Source organism: Cervus elaphus, chromosome 29 (genome assembly GCF_910594005.1).
Source record: "Cervus elaphus chromosome 29, mCerEla1.1, whole genome shotgun sequence".
NCBI classification, from domain to species: Eukaryota; Metazoa; Chordata; class Mammalia; order Artiodactyla; family Cervidae; genus Cervus; species Cervus elaphus.
In genome coordinates, this window is record NC_057843.1 from 20,258,406 (window position 1) to 20,280,002 (window position 21,597).

The window sequence follows — 21,597 nt, forward strand, 5'->3', positions numbered from 1 at the left end:
CTGGGGCCATTCTGAGTGGCTAGTATGTCCACGTAAGCTTTGCTAAATGTTGAAGCAGTGCTAAAATACGACACGATACAGCCTTGGCCTTGACATCCGTGTGTAGTAGGGGAGACAGCACGCACTTTACGTGACCATCATGTGGATGTACGGGGAGTGAATGCAGAATGTGGTGGCGAAAGGGTATGTCACTGGCTGCTGAGAGGCCTCTGAAATGGTTTCAGAGGTGACAGGGTTCTACAAAAGAGGGTTATCAGGCAGAGAAAGAAGAATGGTATTGCACATGAAGGGATGTCTGATCCAGAGGCACAGGGGCCATTGTGTGACATGGACCTTTCTGGAGGAAGCTACATCTGAAAATGATAAAGTGTGCTTATTCTATCAAAGTGATTCTACAAAAATGATTGGTAAAAAAAATTTAATCCAACCTAGCCCCGTATTTTACATTTATCCTTTGTTGTTGTGTTTTTTTTTTTTAGTGAAGACTTAATTTATAAGGAACTATAGAAATGAATTTGGGCAGATTAATTCATTTGTTTGTAGACACGTTATCTGCCTTGTTTTGAAAAGATCCACTGTGGCCTATGAGACTAATTTAAAATATTTACAAATGGCACTGAGAAGAAATTTCTCTTTGGAGTATTTAGTATCCACAGAGAGATAGGATCATTCTATTTTCATTACAGTAGGTATACATAGGCCAAAGAAGACTTAGATATCTGAGCTAAAATGGTAGTGAAGTAGTTTTTTCTTCTAGTTATAGAACAAATAAAACTTATTGTAGATGGTTTTCTTTTTTTTTTTATTGCCCCACTTATTTTTGACTGTTCTCTTCACCCAATTTATTATCTCAATATTATATATGTGTGTGACATACATGTGTATTTCTGTAGCTCATTGAAGTCAAGTCGCTCAGTAGTGTCCGACTCTTTGAGACCCCATGGACTGTAGGCCTACCAGGCTACCCCGTCCATGGGGTTTTCCAGGCAAGGGTACCAGAGTGGGTTGCCATTTCCTTCTCCAAGGAATCTTCCCAACCCAGGGATCAAACCCAGGTCTACCTGCATTGTGGGCAGATGCTTTACCATCTGAGCCATTAGGGAAGCCTTAGTAGCCCATTACTCCCTTTTTATAAAAGCTTGACTGTGACATTTAAGGCTGTAGAATTACTATTCCAGTGTTGTCATTGTCCTATAGAAATTTTTATCCTTTCATGTCTGGCTTCTTCATCCTCCAAGATTCCAGTCTGATTCTTTCCCTGCCTATACTACTTAATATACCATTGTCATTACTTCCTAAGTTTTATTTGGCTAATAAAGCATTTATTTTTCACTGCATTTTATCTTTCTCTCCTATTTGGTGGTCTGCTCTCTGAGAACAGGTAGTCTTTGTCTTCAGAGCACCTCATGGAATGCTTGTGCTTTTGTTTATAATTTCTGAATGAGGAAGTTTCTAGCTATTGACTCACAAGAAAGAGTGGAGACCTGCTCAGTGTACTCAAAGATGGGAAAATTCAAACTATAAGCGAAATTAAAAGTGAACCTATCTCTTCCTGTTAGGTGTTCCGATTCAATGAAGATGTCGTAAAATGATTAAGGGATTTACCAACTCTTTTTCCTTTTCTACAATAAATGAAGATTTAACTGCTATTTTTCATGTGAGATTTTCTACATAATGTCCATGAGTCTGTGTTTTTGTCTATCATGTGTGTCTCTTTTGTAGATTCCTTTTTCCTCTCTCAAATCTTAGATGGAGTATGTGAAAGCCCTAGAATATTTAACCTACAGAAATTGACTTGCTGAGAACCTTTTTCTTTTCCCACACTTTACCACCCAGTAAAAAACAGCTTAGTTTTTATTCTTAAACAGTGCCACTTTACTTATATCAGCTGTAGTGTGTAGTCCCCTCTTTAGGTTTAACTTTCTAACTCAGCTTTTTAATCTGTCAACAATGTCTTAGACATACTAGATGGTCAGATACTACATAAATCATATTTAAAGTTTATTTTTGAAGGTAAAGCTGTGACAGGTATCCTGATAGTATGGTTTTTGTTGGAGATTGCATCTGATCATGTATCAGAATCTTGAAAGAACCCTTTAAGAAGCTTTTACTGCAAAATAACTTTCTAAGAATTGGAAGAGTCCAGCTATTTTTCTATAAGCCAGTTTAACGTTTCCAATGAAGTACAAAATGCTAGATTGTTTGGACAAGCATCGTACCTTCTAGTCATCTTGCCTGAGAGGTACTTCAGAGATAACCTTTGCAGGAGGCCGTGGACTGGATTCACTCAGCGGATACTGGCATGCTTACTTGGTGGGTGGGGCATCCATATATACAGACATATAGTCAGTCCTGTGGTTCACATCTGCAGATACGGAGGGCTGACGATGTTTGTTGTACTACACTGTTTTATATGAGGACTGTGAGCATCTGTGGATCTTGGTATCCATAGGGACTCCATGGATACTGAGATGACTGGAAATATAAGAATAAGTTTCAACCCTCTAGGAGCTTAACGCCTAATACTAGAAAAGTTTTGTAAGTGCATTACAGTACTCCCAGTCACTTGGGGGCAGTGAGCAGGGAGGCTATGAGACAGTCTTCTGCACTGGCCCTGATGAAGAAGCCCATGCACAGCTGAGTATTGAGTCTTAAGTACTGAGATTTCCCTGCTCTAAATCTCCCCAGTGTCCTCGTAGTATATTTAGTGAAAGTGTTTAAAGTAAAAACTTGACATTATTACCTGCTACTGTAGCATTCTTAGTGTTTTTTCCCTAAGATTCACATGGTGTGAATTCTGATGGTGTCATTGGGCACTGGCTGCATGGTGACTTGTAACTATCCCATATTCAGAAACAAACATGGAACCTATTCTAACCTGATGTTAGGCTGATTTCATGAAGTTCATTTATTGTGTCTGCTGTTGACTCCCCCAGAAGAACCCCTTTTCTCATTTGGCATTTCACATTAAGCTCTAAGAGAGCCCTGAGGATGGAGTCAGGAAGTGGGAGGATTTGATACGTGGCACTTTGTTGGAGAAGTTAAGTTGGCCTTTCTTATCAGCCCATTTAAAGGTGCTGGATGGGAATTCCCTGGTGGTGTAGCAGTTAAGACTCACTCTTTCACTGCCGAGACCCCAGGTTTGATCTCCTCCCCACTGGTCTGGGAACTAAGATGATCCCACAAACCTAGAGGTGTGTTCAGGGAAAAAAAGGATGCTCTGTGTTGAGCCTTGAGGTGCAACAGTCGGATGGCCTTTCCATCAGGGTTGGTTTCAGCCAGGCTTCAGGCTTTCCAAACGTACTCATCTGTTGCTCTCTTGTAAAATACTTGTACCATTTTGTGATGCTGTAACTACAGATTTTATTGTAACGATATGAATTTTGATAATAACTGCAATAGATTTGGAATAAGGCTTACTTTATCATTGAACAGGTTTTCTGTTAACTTAATCTTTGAACTGTTTTTCTGTTAAAGTACATCTGCTCTGTGCCAAAACTCTCTCTCTCATCTTCTCTGATCTCAGAGGTAATGGTATTATTTGAGTTTTTTTCTTCCATAAATTGGGGCCTCTGAAAATAGTAGCCAATTAATACTCTTGTTAAGAGAATCAACCAAATTAGTAAGTGTAACATGCCCAGCACAATGCTTGGCACATGGTAAGCACTTAAACACTAGGAACTATCATCATCTGTATTGTTACATGATTTTACACATATGAAATCATTATATTGTGATTAAAATATTATTATTGTTCTCTAGTTCTGTACTGTTAGTTTTAATATTTCATGTAATCTATGTAAGGTCACTGTGAGGTAAGAACTATCATTAACCTCAAATTACAAATAAAGACATAGAGGCTTCAAAGAACCTAAGGAAATATTCCCAAGTTATATAAATGGTAAGTCACAGAGCCAGGACCTGAACTTAGCTTGTGAGACCCCCATGCCCTATGTTTTTACTGCTTTGTGGCTCTGGACGGTTAGCTCTAGCACAAGCACCAATTGCAGGGCACTGTTGTTCAAAATTGCTCTCTTGTGGCCTGAATTTCACCAGTAATAGTGTATTCTCTTTTTCCTTTGTAAGTTTTTTGACCAGGTACTAAATTAACTCATGTTTGTCTCAGTTAACACCTTGTTCGTGTTACTTGACATTTCTAAAGATTTTGTGGCCAAATGAACACAGGCTCATTTCTCATTTTTAATACTAAAAGTAAAGGCATCTACTTTCTTAACCACTATTGAAGGTATTCTTCGGTGGTTACAGCTGAAACTCTATTTTTTTTTCCCATGCCACTTTAGTATAATCACTTGCAAAAATTTTAATGGGCTCAGTGGAGGTATGGGGTTAGAAATGGAATATGGAACATTTTGATTGGCAGATTGTGGCTTAGACCTTGGAATGCCTCAGTCACCACCCCTGCAGCAGCGGACATTATTTAACCACACACTCCCATTCACATGCCGTATCTACTCCCGTTGCTCTGCTTGTGCTTTATTTTTTGTTAAATTCTTTGCATGCAAAGATCTTGAGGAATTTGAAAGGCATTTGTGACCTCTCCAAATTGCATTTCAAGAACATCTTTACCATAGACTTGCTGTTGGTCTTTACCAGGCTGAGAGTCCTTGCTAAACCAACTCTGTACTACAGCCAAAACAGAAGAAATAAAAAGAACAGATACTGGCCAACTATGATAGTTTAATAAAAAAATATAAAGATATCTATGATGACATCATTATGGACCTTCAGGTCCTCATTTATGGACCTTTCATGGATGAAACTGTTTTGGGTAACATTTAATAAACTCTGCTCAAAGTTATTTTTCTGAAGGTGTTTTAAGATGTGTGAAAGGGGAACTCTAATCTGTCAAGTCCTCTGTTTGTGATTAGTTACTTAATAACAAATTTTACAACTAGTATACTTTTGTTTTTCTGAGGCTCTTTCATAGTTTTAGTGTTGTTTTTTAATAATCCCATACATAATCACTTATTCTTACAGCATTAGTGATTCTTTGTTGTTCAGTTGTGTCTGGCTCTTTGTGACCCCATAGACTGGAGCATGCCAGGCTTCCCGGTCCTTCACCACCTCCTGGAGTTTGCTCAAATTCCTGTCCGTTCAGTCAGTTTTACCATCCAACCATCACATCCTCTGTTGTGCCATTCTCCTCCTGCCCTCAATGATTCTTAGCTGATTCTTAAGTGATTCTTAGCTACATCTTTAAGTTAGATACAAAAATTAGCTGGCTTGAATGTTATTTAGTGATGCTGCACTAAAACTTGGAAATAATGTGAAGCTGAGACAGTCTCTAGTGTAAAATAGCCAGTTGCTATTTTTACTTTATTTTTAATGGTATATAATTAAAAAAAACGAGACAAAGCATTAGTCTCAGGAATTACAATTTAATATTTTTCTCTCTCCAACTTGCTTCACCCATGTTAGATTTTCCTCAAATATCTCCTAAATAATTCTCAAGCACTGCTAATAGAAGAAATATAGTAACTGTTCTAAGAGAAAGACTCACTTGATATATTTCAGGTTTTCCTTATACATGTATAAGAAAAAATTCAGCAAAGTTAATGTTCTTCTTGCATGTCTGTTTAGTATCTCCATATTAAATATCTGATCATTTCTGTAGAAATTTGCATGATTGTGTGTTGCAGCGAGTGGCTTAATAGAAAACCCCTGGAAGAAGAGTCAAAACTCCAGAATTCTACACTTAACTCTTTTGTTCTGTCTTTGGACATGTCACTTCACTTTTATGAAATCTTTTTTTTTTTTTTTCTTTCTAAATACGAAGATATTGGACCAAATGATGTCTGTATTTTTGCTCTCAAGTTAAGATATCCTTATCTCTGCTACATAGTACTGTGTTTAAGAATTTATTGTTTCTAAGGATTTGAATCCTCAATTTAAACAATGAAACTTCATCTTTTTTTTTAATGTTTAATGGAATCTATAGTATGATGCTGTGAAAGTGCTGCATTCAATATGCCAGCAAATTTAGAAAACTCAGCAGTGGCCACAGGACTGGAAAAGGTCAGTTTTCATTCCAATCCCAAAGAAAAGCAATGCCAAAGAAGGCTTCAGCTACCACACAATTGCACTCATCTCACACTCTAGTAAAGTAACGCTCAAAATTCTCCAAGCCAGGCTGCAACAGTATGTGAACCATGAACTTCCAGATGTTCAAGCTGGATTTAGAAAAGGTAGAGGAACCAGAGATCAAATTACCAACATCTGTTGGATCATCGAAAAAGCAAGAGAGTTCCAAAAAAATATCTACTTCAGCTTTATTGACTATGCCAACGCTTTTGACTGTGTGGACCAGAACAAACTGTGGAAAATTCTGAAAGAGATGGGAATACCAGACCACCTGACCTGCCTTCTGAGAAATCTGTATACAGGTCAGGAAGCAACAGTTAGAACTGGATATGAAACAGCAGACTGGTTCCAAATAGGAAAAGGAGTACATGAAGGCTGTGTATTGTCACCCTGTTTATTTAATTTATATGCAGAGTACATCATGAGAAATGCTGGGCTGGATGAAGCACAAGCTGGAATCAAGATTGCTGGGAGAAATATCAATAACCTCAGATATGCAGATGACACCACCCTTATGGCAGAAAGTGAAGAAGAACTAAAGAGCTTCTTGATGAAAGTGAAAGAGGAGAGTGAAAAAGTTGGCTTAAAACTCAACATTCAGAAAACTAAGATCATGGCATCTGGTTCCATCACTCATGGCAAATAGATGGGGAAACAGTTTAAACAGGGACTTTAGTTTTGGGGGCTCCAAAACCACTGCAGGTGGTGACTGCAGCCATGAAATTAAAAGATGCTTGCTCCTTGGATGAAAAGTCATGACCAGCCTAGACAGCATATTAAAAAGCAGAGACATTACTTTGCCGACAAAGGTCCATCTAGTAAAAGCTATGGTTTTTCCTTCAGTCATGTATGGATGTGAGAGTTGGACTATAAAGAAAGCTGAGCACCAAAGAATTGATGCTTTTGAACTGTGGTGTTGGAGAAGACTCTTGAGAATCCCTTGCACTGCACTGGGATCCAGCCAGTCCATCATAAAGGGAATTGGTTCTTAATATTCATTGGAAGTGTTGGGTAGTTAGAGTAGGAAACAGGAGTCCAGAATGGCTGTGGCTAAAAGACAAGGAAGGGAAAAACCCACGAAGATAGAATAAAGGAAGGTCTGAGGACTGGAGTTGAGGACCTCAGGTAGAACATACAGCACTCCTGGCTAGCACAATTTACATAGGGCAGGCCCAGGAGGAGGAGGAAACATATAAAGAGGGGCCGAGGGGTCTCTCTCTCCCGCACGCACGCATGCTCTGTGTCTTTCTCTCTCTGTTCTCTTCACACCTTTTGGGTCGCATGCCCTCATGCCTTGAGGATGTATTTTCCTTTATTTTCTAAATAAAACTGATCTGTCCGAGAACTATAACATGGGCTGTCCGAGAGCTGTGACACGCTGAGGGCTTTAATGTCCATCACTTCAAATCTTTGTTATGACGAGACAGAACCGAGGAGACTATACTCCGTTAACAGAAGGACTGATGATGAAGCTGACACTCCAATATTTTGGCCACCTGATGCAAAGAACTGACTCATTGGAAAAGACCCTGATGCTGGGAAAGATTGAAGGCAGGAGGAGAAGGGGATGACAGAGGATGAGATGGTTGGATGGCATCACTGACTCAATGGACATGAGTTGGAGTAAACTCCGGGAGTTGGCGATGGACATGGAGGCCTGGTGTGCTGTAGTCCTTGGGGCCACAAAGAGTCAGACATGACTGAGCAACAGAACTAGAATAGTCTAGTATATGCACAAAGTACCATAACATAGGATTTTTGTTAGGTTAGCAGATTATGGCCTTTTCTATCTTTGTAGACAAGATTTCAAAAATTAAGCATCCTCAGTAAATTTGTGAAGATCATTTGTCCTCATTACAGTGAATGTGTGGTATGTGCTGGAGTGTACAGCCAAGATAAAGACAAGGTATCATATTTCAAGGAATTGAGCTAGTCACAAGACATGGTAACAGATGAGTACATCTTGGTTTCCTCAGTATTTAGGAGAACGAGGCATATAATGCAGTGTGGGCACAGGTGAGGGGTAACCAGCTCATACTAGAGTGGAGGGGATGGCTGAGAGGTGATTTTCAGGCCCAGGTGATGCCCATGCAGTGTCTGAAGTGATGAAAAGTTAGATGAGTGGAAAGAGCAGTTTACCTTAACGCAGGGCCGTTGAGAGTGGAAAGCTTTGGGAAACTGTTGAAGGTCGTGTGTGTTCATATAGAATAGGTAGTCAGTACCCTGAGCATGAAAGGTTGTTGTTGAGCCACAAGAGACACCAGGATTCTTATCCTCAGGAGGAGAGGAATTCAATCTAAGTCCAGTGAGGAGGCTTGATCACTCAGCGCTTTTGTGTAATAAAGAAAGTGAAAGTGAAGTCACTCAGTTGTGTCTGACTCTTTGTGACCCCATGGACTTTAGTCTACTAGGCTCCTCAGTCCATGGGATTTTCCAGGCAAGAATACTGGAGTGGGTTGCCATTTCCTTCCCCAAGAGATCTTCCCAACCCAGGGATTGAACCCTGGTCTCCTGCATTATAGGCAGACGCTGAAGTTTCATTAAAGTGTAAAAGAGATGGAGACAGCTTCTGACATAGACATCAGAAGGGGGCAAAGAGAGTGCCCCCTTGCTAGTCTTTAGCAGGGTGTTATATAGCTACTAGCGGTCTGCTGATTAGAGAAAGGGAATGTCTCAAAACTCAGAGACTGGCACCAGGCCCCTCACCCACAACATGCATTTTGAGACAACATTGGCACCAGGTGCGCTATCCTGGGCTGTATAATGATTGACATGAATCTTAAAGAAAGGCAGGTTTCCAAGTAAATACAGAGTTTCATTAACATAGATTAGGAGACCAGTGTTACCAGTAAAACATACTGGTTTGTCAAGTGGGTTCTGAGTCATAGGTGGAACAAACTTGAAGATAGAGTCTAGTCTAGTTCATTAACATAGCTTAAGACAAAGATTTCCGTAAGAAAAACGCACTAGTTAGCTCAAGGTTTGAGAAAAGTTAAGTTCAGGTAGAACCAGGTGTTCTGTCATGGCAACGCAGAATTTTAAAAGAAACCCCCTTTTAAATTTGTATAGAGAAGGGGAAGAAAAAAACAACACTAGTACTTTCTTTCCTCCTGCCGCTTGAGAGAGAGATTAAAACTGTCTGACACTTGCAGCCTATTTCCTCCATTTGGAGACCCCTGGCCTTCCTGCCTGTTGGCCTCTCAAGCATAAACAACTAAGAAACTTGAAATTAGTCTTAAAGCGTTATGGAATCCCTGAGATGAATAACCTGATCAGACATATTTTGTGGTATTTCTGAACGTCTCTTTTGAATCAAAACAATCTTACATAGACTAAAGCATTCAAACAACCCAGTGTTCAATAAAATTTGAGGTTCTGTGTGTTTTCCACTGTTGAGATATTCTACATTCTGTGTCTTGGAATACCTTTTAGAGGCAGCTGCTCTAATCCATAATACCTTTGCTAAGCCTTCCTGTTACGTGTGATTATTCCTTTTAGCTCTCACTCCTTCACTAGGGCTAATCTTTAATTTCTTATGAACTTGTTTCTGTATGCTTTGTTCTCTTTCAAGTTTACTCATTTGCAACCCTCTGTGAAACATGCTTGCTCTTACGCCAAACATAATCTTGGACTGATATGTGTATGTCGTGGTGTGTGTTTGAGACCTGTTCCTGGTAGGGTTTTGCATTTAGACGTGGGTCAAAAGACACTGCTTCCTTCTTGGTGGATTTTGAGGTCTATGGCCTGAATTGTGGTTAGAAGTTAATGTCTTTCTTTGTGCTTCTGAGCTGTCTTGGTGGGTCCAATGTAGCCCCCTGTCTGTAAAGCCTTGATGCTTTCACAAGACCTTTGCTACTCTCTGCCAGAGCTGGAGCTAATTTTTATTTAGCAATACTGTCATTTTTCTTAGTCCCATCAAGGCTCCATTTTTTGATATGAACAGCAATTAACTCTCAGTTTAAATAGGCGTAACTGTGACCTTGTCCACTCCTTTCAGCTGCAGAATGGAGCTTCCAAAAAAAGTCTGAAGTGGCCTGTGTCTCATTTTTTTTTCAGGTTTAGTGTTTATAGTCCTGGGTCAGTAATTGACAAGTGATAGAAGTTGTTTACTGGTGATCTTGCCAGTGGGAGATTTTTCAGATGTCCTGAGTTTAATAAAGAAGAGATTGCTTTGTTCATTTATAGTCCTTATCACTTTAATCGGTTGGTATTAATGTCCACTGTCACTGATCTTTCTGTTGGTGAAGTGGAGAGAATTGAGAGCAGTTGTACTTTTGGACAGAAGCGTTTAGACATACTCCTGTTAAAGTGATGTACAGGGATTTTAAACTTTATTATGTACATGTAATAAAGTACCAGTTCTTGTCCACATTTTCATTTCTCTTAGTTCTGTGTATTTTTATTAACTTGTGTTTTGACAGCCCATTCATAGTATATGTGTTACTTGTCCTTGAATGTTTAATGTATAATTAGTTTTGTTTGCTGATGAAGATGGCTCAGATGATAAAGAATCTGCTTGCAGTGCAGGAGACCCGGGTTCAATCTCTGGGTTGGCAAGATCCCCTGGAGAAGGGAATGGCTACCCACTCCAGTATTCTTGCCTGGAAAATCCCATTGACAGAGGAGCCTGGCAGGCTGCAGTCCATGGGGTCGCAAAGAGTCTGACGTGATTGAGTGACTGTGCATGCTGATGAAGAAATGAGGTTTTAATTACAAGAAATATGCTGTGTCTCAAACTATTCCATTTTCAGGACCTGATTACTTTGATAAATCTATTTTTATCTCTATTTTGTCCAGTCAGGTCTCTTTTGTGAAGAACAGCTTGAGAAGCCATTGACTAAAGCATTTATTGCCTGGTACTTCTGTCTCCCTTCCTTTCCCTTCAAGTAATTTCAGCATTGCTTGTCTTTGTTTATAATATCACTTGTACGCTTGTGAGGAATTCCAGAATAAACCTGAGATATAAAATGCTATCTTTGGAGTAGATTGGTGTTCAGTGTTGTACTTTCCGTATCATCTTTAAATATTTAAATTGCAGACTCTCTGGCTGCCTCTTAAATTAGATCCTTCACTTAGTAGTTTTGACATTTCATAACCTTGCTCCTCAGGCATTAAATATTCACCTGTTTAAATGGCAGTGAAATGTAATAAAACCCCAAACCTGTCTCTTAATCCAGTGATTGCAGATTGGGGAACACCTTGCATTTGGTGAAGGAAGAAGCTGTTTTGACCCTCCTGGAACATATGCTGGAGGTTCATCCTATTGAAGTATTTCTAATAAATAGCCATAAAACAAAACCATCTCACCGGTCTTCTCCATGGAGTGTTATTTTAGTCTTGAAGAACCACAAAGACAGACTTAACAACTTGAAGTTTCAGATAGCCCTAGAGTCGTTCTCTAGGTAAAAATTAAAACAGGGCACCAGTTTGAGCTCCAAATCTATAGAAAAATCACAATCAAGACTTGCTGATTGAAAAAAAGAATTGCTGATAATTGTTGGATAGAAAAGTTGGTCTAGAAACTGATTTGAATCTCCAGAGTACAAGTTCTTACCCCATTCATTGCAACTCTTCTTCCTCAGTTCAGTTGCTCAGTCGTGTCCGACTGCGACCCCATAGACTGCAGCATGCCAGGCCTCCCTGTCCGTCACCAACTCCCAAAGTTTACCCAAACTTGTGTCCATTGAGTCAGTGATGCCATCCAACCATCTCATCCTCTGTTGTCCCCTTCTCCTCCTGCCTTCAATCTTTCCCAGAATTGGAGTCTTTTCAGATGAGTCAGTTCTTCGCATGAGGTGGCCAAAATATTGGAGTTTCAGCTTCATCATCAGTCTTCCAATGAATGTTCAGAACCAGTATCCTTTAGGATGGACTAGTTGGATCTCCTTGCTGTCTAAGGAACTCTCAAGAGTCCCTTCCAGCACCACATTTCAAAAGTATCAATTGTTCGGCACTCAGCTTTCTTTATAGTCCAACTCTCACATCCATACATGACCACCGGAAAAACCATAGCTTTGACTAGATGGACCTTTGTCGGCAAAGTAATGTCTCTGCTTTTTAATATGCTGTCTAGGTTGGTCATAACTTTCCTTTCAAGAAGTAAGCATCTTTTAATTTCATGGCTGCAGTTCCCATCTGCAGTGATTTTGGAGCCCAAAAAATAAAGTCTGTCACTGTTTGTACTGTTTCCCCATCTATTTGCCATGAAGTGATGGGACCAGATGCCATGATCTTAGTTTTCTGAATGTTGAGTTTTAAGCCAACTTTTTCTCTCTCCTCTTTCACTTTTATCAAGAGGCCCTTTAGTTCTTCTTCACTTTCTGTTGTAAGGGTAGTGTCATATGCATATCTGAGGTTATTGTTATTTCTCTCGGCAATCTTGATTCCAGCTTGTGCTTCCTCCAGCCCAGTGTTTCTCATGATGTACTCTGCATATAAGTTAAATAAGCAGGGTGACAATATACAGCCTTGACGTACTCCTTTCCCGGTTTAGGACCAGTCTGTTTTTCCATATCTGGTTCTAACCATTGCTTCCTGACCTGCATACAGATTTCTCAGGAGGCAAGTCAGGTGGTCTGGTATTCCCATCTCGTTAAAAATTTTCCATAGTTGTGATCCACAGCAGTCAAAGGCTTTGGTATAGTCAATAAAGCTGAAGTAGATATTTTTCTGGAACTCTCTTGCTTTTTCGATGATTCATCAGATGTTGGCCATTTGATCTCTGGTTTTCTGCTTTTTCTAAATCCAGCTCAAACGTCTAGAAGTTCATGGTTCACATACTTTTGAAGCCTGGCTTGGAGAATTTTGAGCATTACTTTATTAGCGTGTGAGATGAGTGCAATTGTTCGGTAGTTTGAGCATTCTTTGGCATTGCCTTTCTTTGGGACTGGAATGAAAACTGACCTTTTCCAGTCCTGTGGCCACTGCTGAGTTTTCCAAATTTGCTGGCATATTGAGTGCAGCACTTTCACAGCATCATACCTTGGTCTAAATGCATTTTCTGTTTCTAATCCTTTGAGGTGGAAGAAGAGGAAGAAATATTTTCCCTTTCCTGGAATGGAGGATTTTGCTGATAGGAGAATCCTCAGTAAAGCAGGGGAAGGGGTTTATTTTAAATCAAAGGAAATAGTAAACGTGTTTGTTTATCAAATAAAGGGGAGAGGTAGCACATTGGTTTGGGAGCAGAGCTGTTGCCTTTCCTTCATCTTTATTTCTTGGAAGTGGTTGGGGGTGGGGTGGTGGTACATGGCTCATTTGATGGCATTCAAAAAATTAGAAAGTAATAAAACCCATTTCAGAATCCTAATTATGTATGGATATTTTGCCAGTTAATCATAATTAGTGGCCACTCATCCTTTCTTGGGAAAAATTGCTGTAGAAAAATATTAATGAAAAAATGAAATAAAATAACTTTTGACATAACTGTAATTTGTGTGCCATCTTTTTCTGCTGTCTGTCCTCAATTTCACTGTGTATATATTTAAGAAACAGTTAAGATTCATTTAATTTTTCAAATTTTCAGGACAAATGCACTGATAAGCTGGTTACTATTATGTGGTATCATGGCAAGAAAACTGGGCAAGGAGATAAGGACAAGGGGTTCAGTTCAGTTCAGTCGCTCAGTTGTGTCCCACTCTTTGCGACCCCATGGACTGCAGCACACCCGGCCTCCCTGTCCATCACCAACTCCCGGAGTTTACTCAAACTCATGTCCATAGAGTCGGTGATGCCATCCAACCATCTCATCCTCTGTCATCCCCTTCTCCTCCCGCCTTCAATCTTTGCCAGCATCAGGGTCTTTTCACATGAGTCAGTTCTTCACATCAGGTGGTCAAAGTATTGGGAGTTTCAGCTTCATCATCTGTCCTTTCAATGAATATTTACGACTGATTTCCTTTAGGATTGACTCCTTGCTGTCCAAGGGACTCTCAAGAGTCTTCTCCAACCCCACAGTTCAAAAGCATCAATTCTTCGGTGCTCAGCTTTCTTTATAGTCCAACTCTCACATCCATACATGACTACTGGAAAAACCATAGCTTTGACTAGACGGACCTTTGTTAGCAAAGTAATGTCTCTGCTTTTTAATATGCTATCTGTGTTGGTCATAACTTTTCTTCCAGGGAGCAAGTGTCTTTTGATTTCATGGCTACAGTCACCATGCAGTACGAGAAGGCAAAGAGATAGGACAGTGAAAGATGAACTCCCCGGGCAAGGGTTTAGAAGATCAGAATTTTAATCCAGAGTTCAACACCTGTGTATAACATTAGCAGTGTTACTTACCTTTTCTGTATCTGTTTCCCCAGCTATAAGATACTGATATGTGCCCTCCCTACCTCACAGGGTTGTTGTGAGGCACAAAATACTGTATCCGAAAATGCTTTGCAAATGGTGAAGTCCCATAAGCCCCTGAAGTGTAAGTTAAATGGAAATACTGTTGCCACCATGAGTTTCTGTATGATCGAGTCACCCGTGTCCTGCCTGTGGTGATAGGAACCAATTCTTTGGCAAAGTCAGTGTTGAGATGGTTTTTTATTGAGAGTTGGAGCCTTATTAGTGTAGCTGTATTCTGAAAATGCACCTGGGTAATCAGGTAAGACATACATAAATGATTGTTATGAAGGAGGAAGCTTATACTTTAAGATCTTCAGAAAGAGGAGGCAGAACATACCATGCAGGGTCACATAGGCAGGCCCCAGGGATGGCCAGGAGGCAGAGGGGAGAGGGCAGAGCATGGCCTGCGGCCTTTTTGGGGTCCTGGTGGAAAGCTAAGGACAAGGCAGGACAGGTAGACTGGGTGGGGTTAGCATTGGAGAATTTGAGTAGTTCTGGATGGCTCTGGGCTCTAGGAGTGGTAGGGCTTCCCTCGTGGCTCAAACGGTAAGGAATCCGGCTGCAGTGCAGAAAACCAGGGATCAATCCCTGCGTCGGGAAGATCCCCTGGAGAAGGGAATGGCCACCCACTCCAGTATTCTGGGAGATCCCATGGACAGGGTGGCCTGGCTGGCTGCTGTCCAGAGGGTTACAGAGAGTGGGACAGGACTGAGTGACTAACACTTTGACTTTCCATTTGATTGTCTGGTACCTGGCCCTAGGCTGATTCAGAGTGGGAGGAATATTGGCTTGGTCTTAGGATTTGATAAAGGAGATGGGCTGTGGCCTCTGGTTTGTATATCAAAGATACCTCCCAGGGGAGTTGTTTGCTCTCTAGAATTAACTATTCCTCAGAAGGGAGGTCTCTCCTGGATCAAGGCCATAAATGCCAGAGCATTGAGAATACAGTGGATAAGAAAATATAGTCAGTATAGGTTGGAATTAAAGTAGCAGTGTGAACTGAAGACCAGACAATGAAAGGAAAAAAAATGTAGATAACATAACTGACCCAAGTATGTTTTCAAAGCTTTTACATAAGCACTAAATATAAACCCGTTTTCCTAAATATATTTTAGGATAACTTTTAAAACACTCCACCCACACTCCTCTGAAATGCTCAAAGCAGTGAATGTCACTGCATGAGTAAATTATTATGGAGCACAGTAAGGGACTCAGGTTACCCTCAACTTTAATGGTCTAGGTCTTTACCTGCATTCTTAGATGTATTTAGAGGTGAATATTTATAGTATAGTCACCTGGGTTTTTAGGCTCTGTGCTAACAGAATTTTATGTGGATTAGAGATTATTTGATTATTTGCAGCATACCCCATTTGCCAGACCATTGACAGAAATGGTTGAATCCCTGAGTCGGACATGACTAAGTGACTAACACTGATTCTCCCAAGGAATAATATAGATTACCTATGGTGATCATGTATGTATTGGGGCTTCCCTGGTGACCAAGATGGTAAAGAAGTGTAATATATGTGCTCAGTAGTGTCTGACTCAATGCGACCCCATGGACTGGAGCCTCCCAGACTCCTTTGTCCATGGAATTCTCCAGGCAAGAAGACTGAAGTAGGTAGCCGTTCCCTCATTCCCTTCTCCAGGGGATCTTCCTGACCCAGGGATTGAACCCGAGTTTCCTGCATTGCAGGCGATTTTTTTTTACCATCCAAGTCACCATGAAAGCCCAAAGATGGATACTAATGGTTATAATCAACAGGCAGAAGTTGACCTGTCATGGTACTCCACCAAATGAAACCCAGAGCTAGACTCATTTGGCCATTTTTGTCAGCGGTCTGGCAAATGGGGTATGCTGTAAAGTTTCTGTCCTTGTAGGTAGTCTAGAAGAGCTTACTATTAAACTAAAGGAAATGGAGTCAAAATAGCCCAAGAGACTCAGAGCTGACTTAAAATTGGCAAAGAGATGTTATAGGCAAAGAGGTATCGAGCACAGTTTGGCAAGATCTAAGTGACTTGATGAACACTTTGACTGCTCTGTGGTTTGTGAACTGTTGTGGATCCACAGCAGATTGTGGGGCCAGTGGGGCACTAGATTGGCTTTACTCAGCAGATATTCTAGCACATGCGATGTGCCAAGTTGAAGAGGATGCAGTGATGAGAGACGCAGCTCTAACTCCTTCGCTCCTGGCGTGTATATAAGTGTGTGCTGATGATACATACACATGGACTAATTCTGTCTTCATCTTGGTAGAAGCTTAGATACTCTATCTCAAAGGTGGGAAGCCTTTTGAAAGGGCATGTGAAGTCAATAAATCAATAGATGGGCTTAAGACCTTTTTAATCAAGATTAAAGAGATTTGTGGACAAGACAATAGACAAGGATGACAGGAGATACAGTCCATTCATACATCTGAGAATTTAAGGATGATAGCTATTCTTTTTTAATCATGATAATCTGCTTCAAGATGTTTATTTACAATGCGTTTATTAAATAATACAGGGTTTAATTGAAATTGCTAAATAATTTCAGAAAAGGGCATATTTAAATTCTTTAGAAAGTGTGTACCATCCCCCACCCCGGCTGAAATAGGAGGCCCAAAAACGGGTCACACAAATGTGTCAGATGAATTTAGAATCCTTAAGCTTGACCATTCAGTTGAGCCTAAATCCCTAGTTTAGGAGATTGGCCCCCTGGAGGACAACTTATTACCAGGAGTCCTACTCTGCTGTGCTGGCCAGTTTTGAACATTTACAAACCTGGGGTAGATATGCTCTTCTCTTTGCCCAGGGGAATGGTGTTTCTCACTTGTCAAGAGTTTCTCCAGAAAGGAGTGAAACAGTTCATACTGGACATGCTTGAATGTTTTGTTGTATGCTCCTTATGGAAAAGCTAACTTGAGGCAGTTTTCGAATTTCGGAAGGAAGGTCACTGAGTGTGCATGTACATTTCGCTACTCTTTTCCAGGTTTCCTATGCTCGCCCAAGTTCAGCTTCCATCAGAGATGCTAATTTGTACGTCAGTGGACTTCCAAAAACAATGACCCAGAAGGAGTTGGAGCAACTTTTTTCACAATATGGACGCATCATTACTTCTCGTATTCTTGTTGACCAGGTCACTGGTAAGTAGGCAGCCTCTGCTGTCTGACTGGCAGATGGTGAAATAGTCTGCTTTCTCATACCCAAGTCTTGCCTCTAAAATACATCAAAGGTGTATATATGGGCCAGAAAATGCAGTTTTCTGCTAGGATTGTTCATAGAGATGCATGGGTAAGCATAGATAGTGTAGTGAGCAAGCTTGAGTCATTTCCTTCCCAAAGTTGCAGGTTTGGAGTCTGTTTTGTGGTTTATAATAATCATTGGATATAAGTTATTGCAAATAATTATTACAAATTAATAATCTTCATTTCTAAGCTGCTGCATGAAAAAAGCTCTCAACCTCCTTATGAAGCATTAAGTAACAGTCTTACTGTTTGTGAAAAACATAGTTTAATGCTGCTAATTCTCCAAGGGAGAATTACACTACATCTACATTAGTAATTGCTGTTAAGACTTCCTCAGGTCCATGCTGTGTTGTATAGGCATGCATAAGAGTTTGAAATTTTAAGTGTTAGAAATTGATTTTAGTCTCATATTACTTTTAACCAAACCAAAATAAGTAGACCAATATGTTTATTAAAAATTTTGTGTTGAAGGGAGTCTTCTGCTAGAGCTTTCACTTAAAGAAAAACTAGCAATAGAGATTTGATTATGGATCTTAAAAATAAAGTAGAGGCACATTTTTCTATTATAAAAGCAGTATTCTTTCTAAAACATATTAAAATTAAGGAAGCATGCTAAGGAGGGGGAAAAAAATCACCTGTAGTGCCATATACTAAAGCAGGCACTTTAAGATTTTGTGAGCAGTCTTTTTTTTTTTTTTTTTTAAAGAAAATAGGTTTTTCTCTTTTCTGTATGGTTTTCCTTTCATTCTTCCCTCCTTCACTATCCCTGTTGTCCTTCTCTCTCCTTTTCTGTCTCTCATAATTAGAATACCAGTGGAAATAGTTGTGCAATATAATGTGTGATTATATTTTTTAAGAAATTATGGACCACAAAATACAATCAGGCCAGTTTTTTTAATTCTTCAAGTGATGATCAGTTTAGTTGATCTGAATTTAATCAAAAGCATCCTTTGTTATGTTCCTCTGTGCTCTTCATTAGCTTCTTACAGAGTCTGAACACCATACTTCTGAGTTCTGAGTATAGTGGTATCTACCATCATCCATATGCTTGGGAGTGGGGCCTGTAGATTTTACTGTATGGAGAGAATTAGTCCAGTGAGGGTATATAAAAATGTGGTCTTCTTAGCTATGTTTCATGATTTTCATACATTTTATCATGGTGTATTATACACACAGATGGCAAATGGGGTTGAATAGAAGTCCAGGCCTAACAATGCAAATATATTTGTTTAGAGCAAAATAAAAGGGCCTTTTGTTTGTATTCATGCTTTTTAATTCATTCATTCTCAGTGAGGACTTGGATCAAAAGTCAGTTTCACCTGTGGTGCAGAAAGCCATTTCTCAGCTGCAGGTCCATCCCGAGGGTGTGGGCTCACAGGAAGACTGCCCGGCCACCTCCTGATTGAGTCGGGGTTTCTCAAGTGTGGTTCTGCACCTGCAGCAAAGCACCCTCCTGGAGCCTTGTTAGAAATGCAGGCTTGGGCCCCCAGATCTAGTGAATAAAACTCTTAGAGTGGGCATTTTACCACGCCCTTTGGGCCGTTCTGGTGCACGCTCAGGGTTTGAGGACCGTAAGTTTAGGGGATTCATCCTAAACTGAGGCTGCTTCACTGCTCATCTAAGGCTTCCTTATGGAATAATCAAGTTTTAGGGGTTGTTCCTGCTTAACAGATAATGGGAAGGATAGATTTGGTGTCATTTCACCATTTCATCTTTACACTTCAGACTTTCAGTATGAAATTGTCCACTTTTCCTAAAATGAAAAAATCCTGCAATTTTGTTACGTGTTCTACAGCCATCAGGTGTTAATAATGTGCATGCAGCAGGTGTAGCTTAAAAATAGGGAAGGTGAAGTGATGGGGCTGAGATAAGTGCATATGTGGGGGAAAATGCCTTACCTACCTTAAAATTCTGAGCCTTTTGACTTATGCAGTATTGATTATAAAGCAAGCAGACCTTTATTCTTTTTTAAAGTTCCTATAAATCATAATGGTCTAATGCTTTTTCTTGGCCTTTCTTTCTTAATTGCGTCTCACTCTTCCACAGTCACATTCTCTGAATCATCTAGGCTTTTCCTGCTGCTAGTCCCAAGTCAGTACTGCTGCTACTGATGTGTTTTGCCAGGAAAGTCTTTCCCTGCAACTGCTGATCCCATGATGGCCAGCTCTGACCACCCCAAATAGTCTGTTAAGCTAATTAAATGGAATGATTTGGGTTTCTTGCTGCCATTTCTCAAAAGCTGGGCAGGTACTTGGCCATCCTTCTGCTTCCCCCCTTCTCGTCTCTCAAGGTGGGGAGAGCGTGAGCCAGGGAGTAGCATTCTGTAGTCAGAAGTAATGCTCTCAAAGAAAGCGAGCTTTGAGGCTTCACTTCTGTCCTGTTTATTTTCACTCTTACCTCCTCTGTTCACTCTTTTACTCCCATATAATATTATTTCTCTAATAAAGAAGAGTCAGTTAAAAGCACTGGGGGAGCTTCAGGGAGCCAGAAAAGCCTCTTCAGGCATTTCTCTCAAAGGGTCGGTAGCCTGTATAATTAAGTAGAATTTTATTATTTAAAAGTGTAGCTGAAATATGTTTTTCTACCCCTGTGCATATATTTTTAGCATAGCTTTTTAGCATTGTTAGCAAAGGCTTGGTTCTCTTCTTCTTGTTGCAAGAGCAAGCGCTCCTCTGCCCTCCTTTTCTGAACTGTTTGTCCAGTAGCATAATTTGAAAAGTACAAGTCAGTCATACAGTTGACATTATTAAAGAATGCACGAGAGGGAGAGAAGAAGGTGGGGAAAAGAAACATGGACATACTTGTGCACTTTCTTCTTCTTCCCGGCTTACTGGTAGCATGTGGTAATGGACTTTAAAGTGCATTAATTTAATTAATGCATTTCATGTATTTAAAAAATACAAAGTTGTAATGCTAGACTAGATTGCTACTAAGTAAAGGTGAAGCTTTTCTCCTGGTGGGATTTTTGTGGCAGATGTTACATGTGGGTGAAAACATGTTCTTGAGAAGGGAAAATTAATGTATCCTTTCTTCTCTCCCTCCTGTCTCCTTCCACTCCCTCTTCCCCAAATCCTTACCCACATCTACCTTAGGCATATCAAGGGGTGTAGGGTTTATTCGATTTGACAAGCGGATTGAGGCAGAAGAAGCTATCAAAGGCCTAAATGGCCAGAAACCTCCTGGTGCCACAGAACCAATCACTGTGAAGTTCGCTAATAATCCAAGCCAAAAAACCAATCAGGCCATCCTTTCCCAGCTGTACCAGTCTCCAAACAGAAGGTACCCAGGCCCGCTAGCTCAGCAGGCACAGCGCTTTAGGTAAGTCCGGGCTACTTCTCACGGCCAGCTGCTCACGCCGGCGCACTCAGGGTCGCTGTCCAGCACTTGTGTTATAAGAGAGGACCTCTGGCTTGGTCTCATGGTCGTTGTTTTCTTTCTTTCTTCTCACGGACACAAGGAAAGCCTACTTGGGGTTTAGTGTCTTGTGGATTATCCGAGGTGGGGGCGAAAGGACAGTAACCTGCGGCAGGCAGTGGTTCTCGATCAGAAATAGTTTTGCTCCTCTGGGGGCGCTGACAGTGTCTGGAGACACTGATGGTTGGCATCAGTTGGGTGGGGATGACTGGCATCTGCGGGTGGAGGCCACGGGCGCTGCGCATCATCCTGCAGTGCACAGTAAAGCCCCCCACACCAGAGGACTATCTGTCCCAAACGTCACTGGTGCTGAGGTGGAGAAACCCTGCCCTGCAGAATAGTGGGGGTCTTCGTAACTGTTCTCATTGCTTCTGATTTCCCTCTTTTAGTTTTTTACTTGAGAAGGTCTTTTCCTCATGTTTTAATTTTTTAGGTCAAGCTCTTTCAATTACTTGGTTTTATTGTACGTGCACAACTAAGGATATATAACTTATGTGATTACATTATGTTTTTATAAATATAT

The 21,597-nt window shown here is 40.5% G+C and overlaps 1 protein-coding gene across 17 annotated transcripts in view; it reads left to right on the forward strand.

Annotated features, from left to right (window-relative positions):
* The window catches only part of ELAVL2 (ELAV like RNA binding protein 2), a 168,739-nt gene that overhangs the window by 137,397 nt on the left and 9,745 nt on the right, over nt 1-21,597 (forward strand). For all 17 annotated transcript variants that reach the window (XM_043891391.1, XM_043891393.1, XM_043891388.1 and 14 more), the window contains 2 exons: nt 17,405-17,558; nt 20,753-20,978. In XM_043891391.1, the coding sequence (XP_043747326.1) occupies nt 17,405-17,558; nt 20,753-20,978 (380 nt within the window). The remainder of the gene's footprint in view (nt 1-17,404; nt 17,559-20,752; nt 20,979-21,597) is intronic.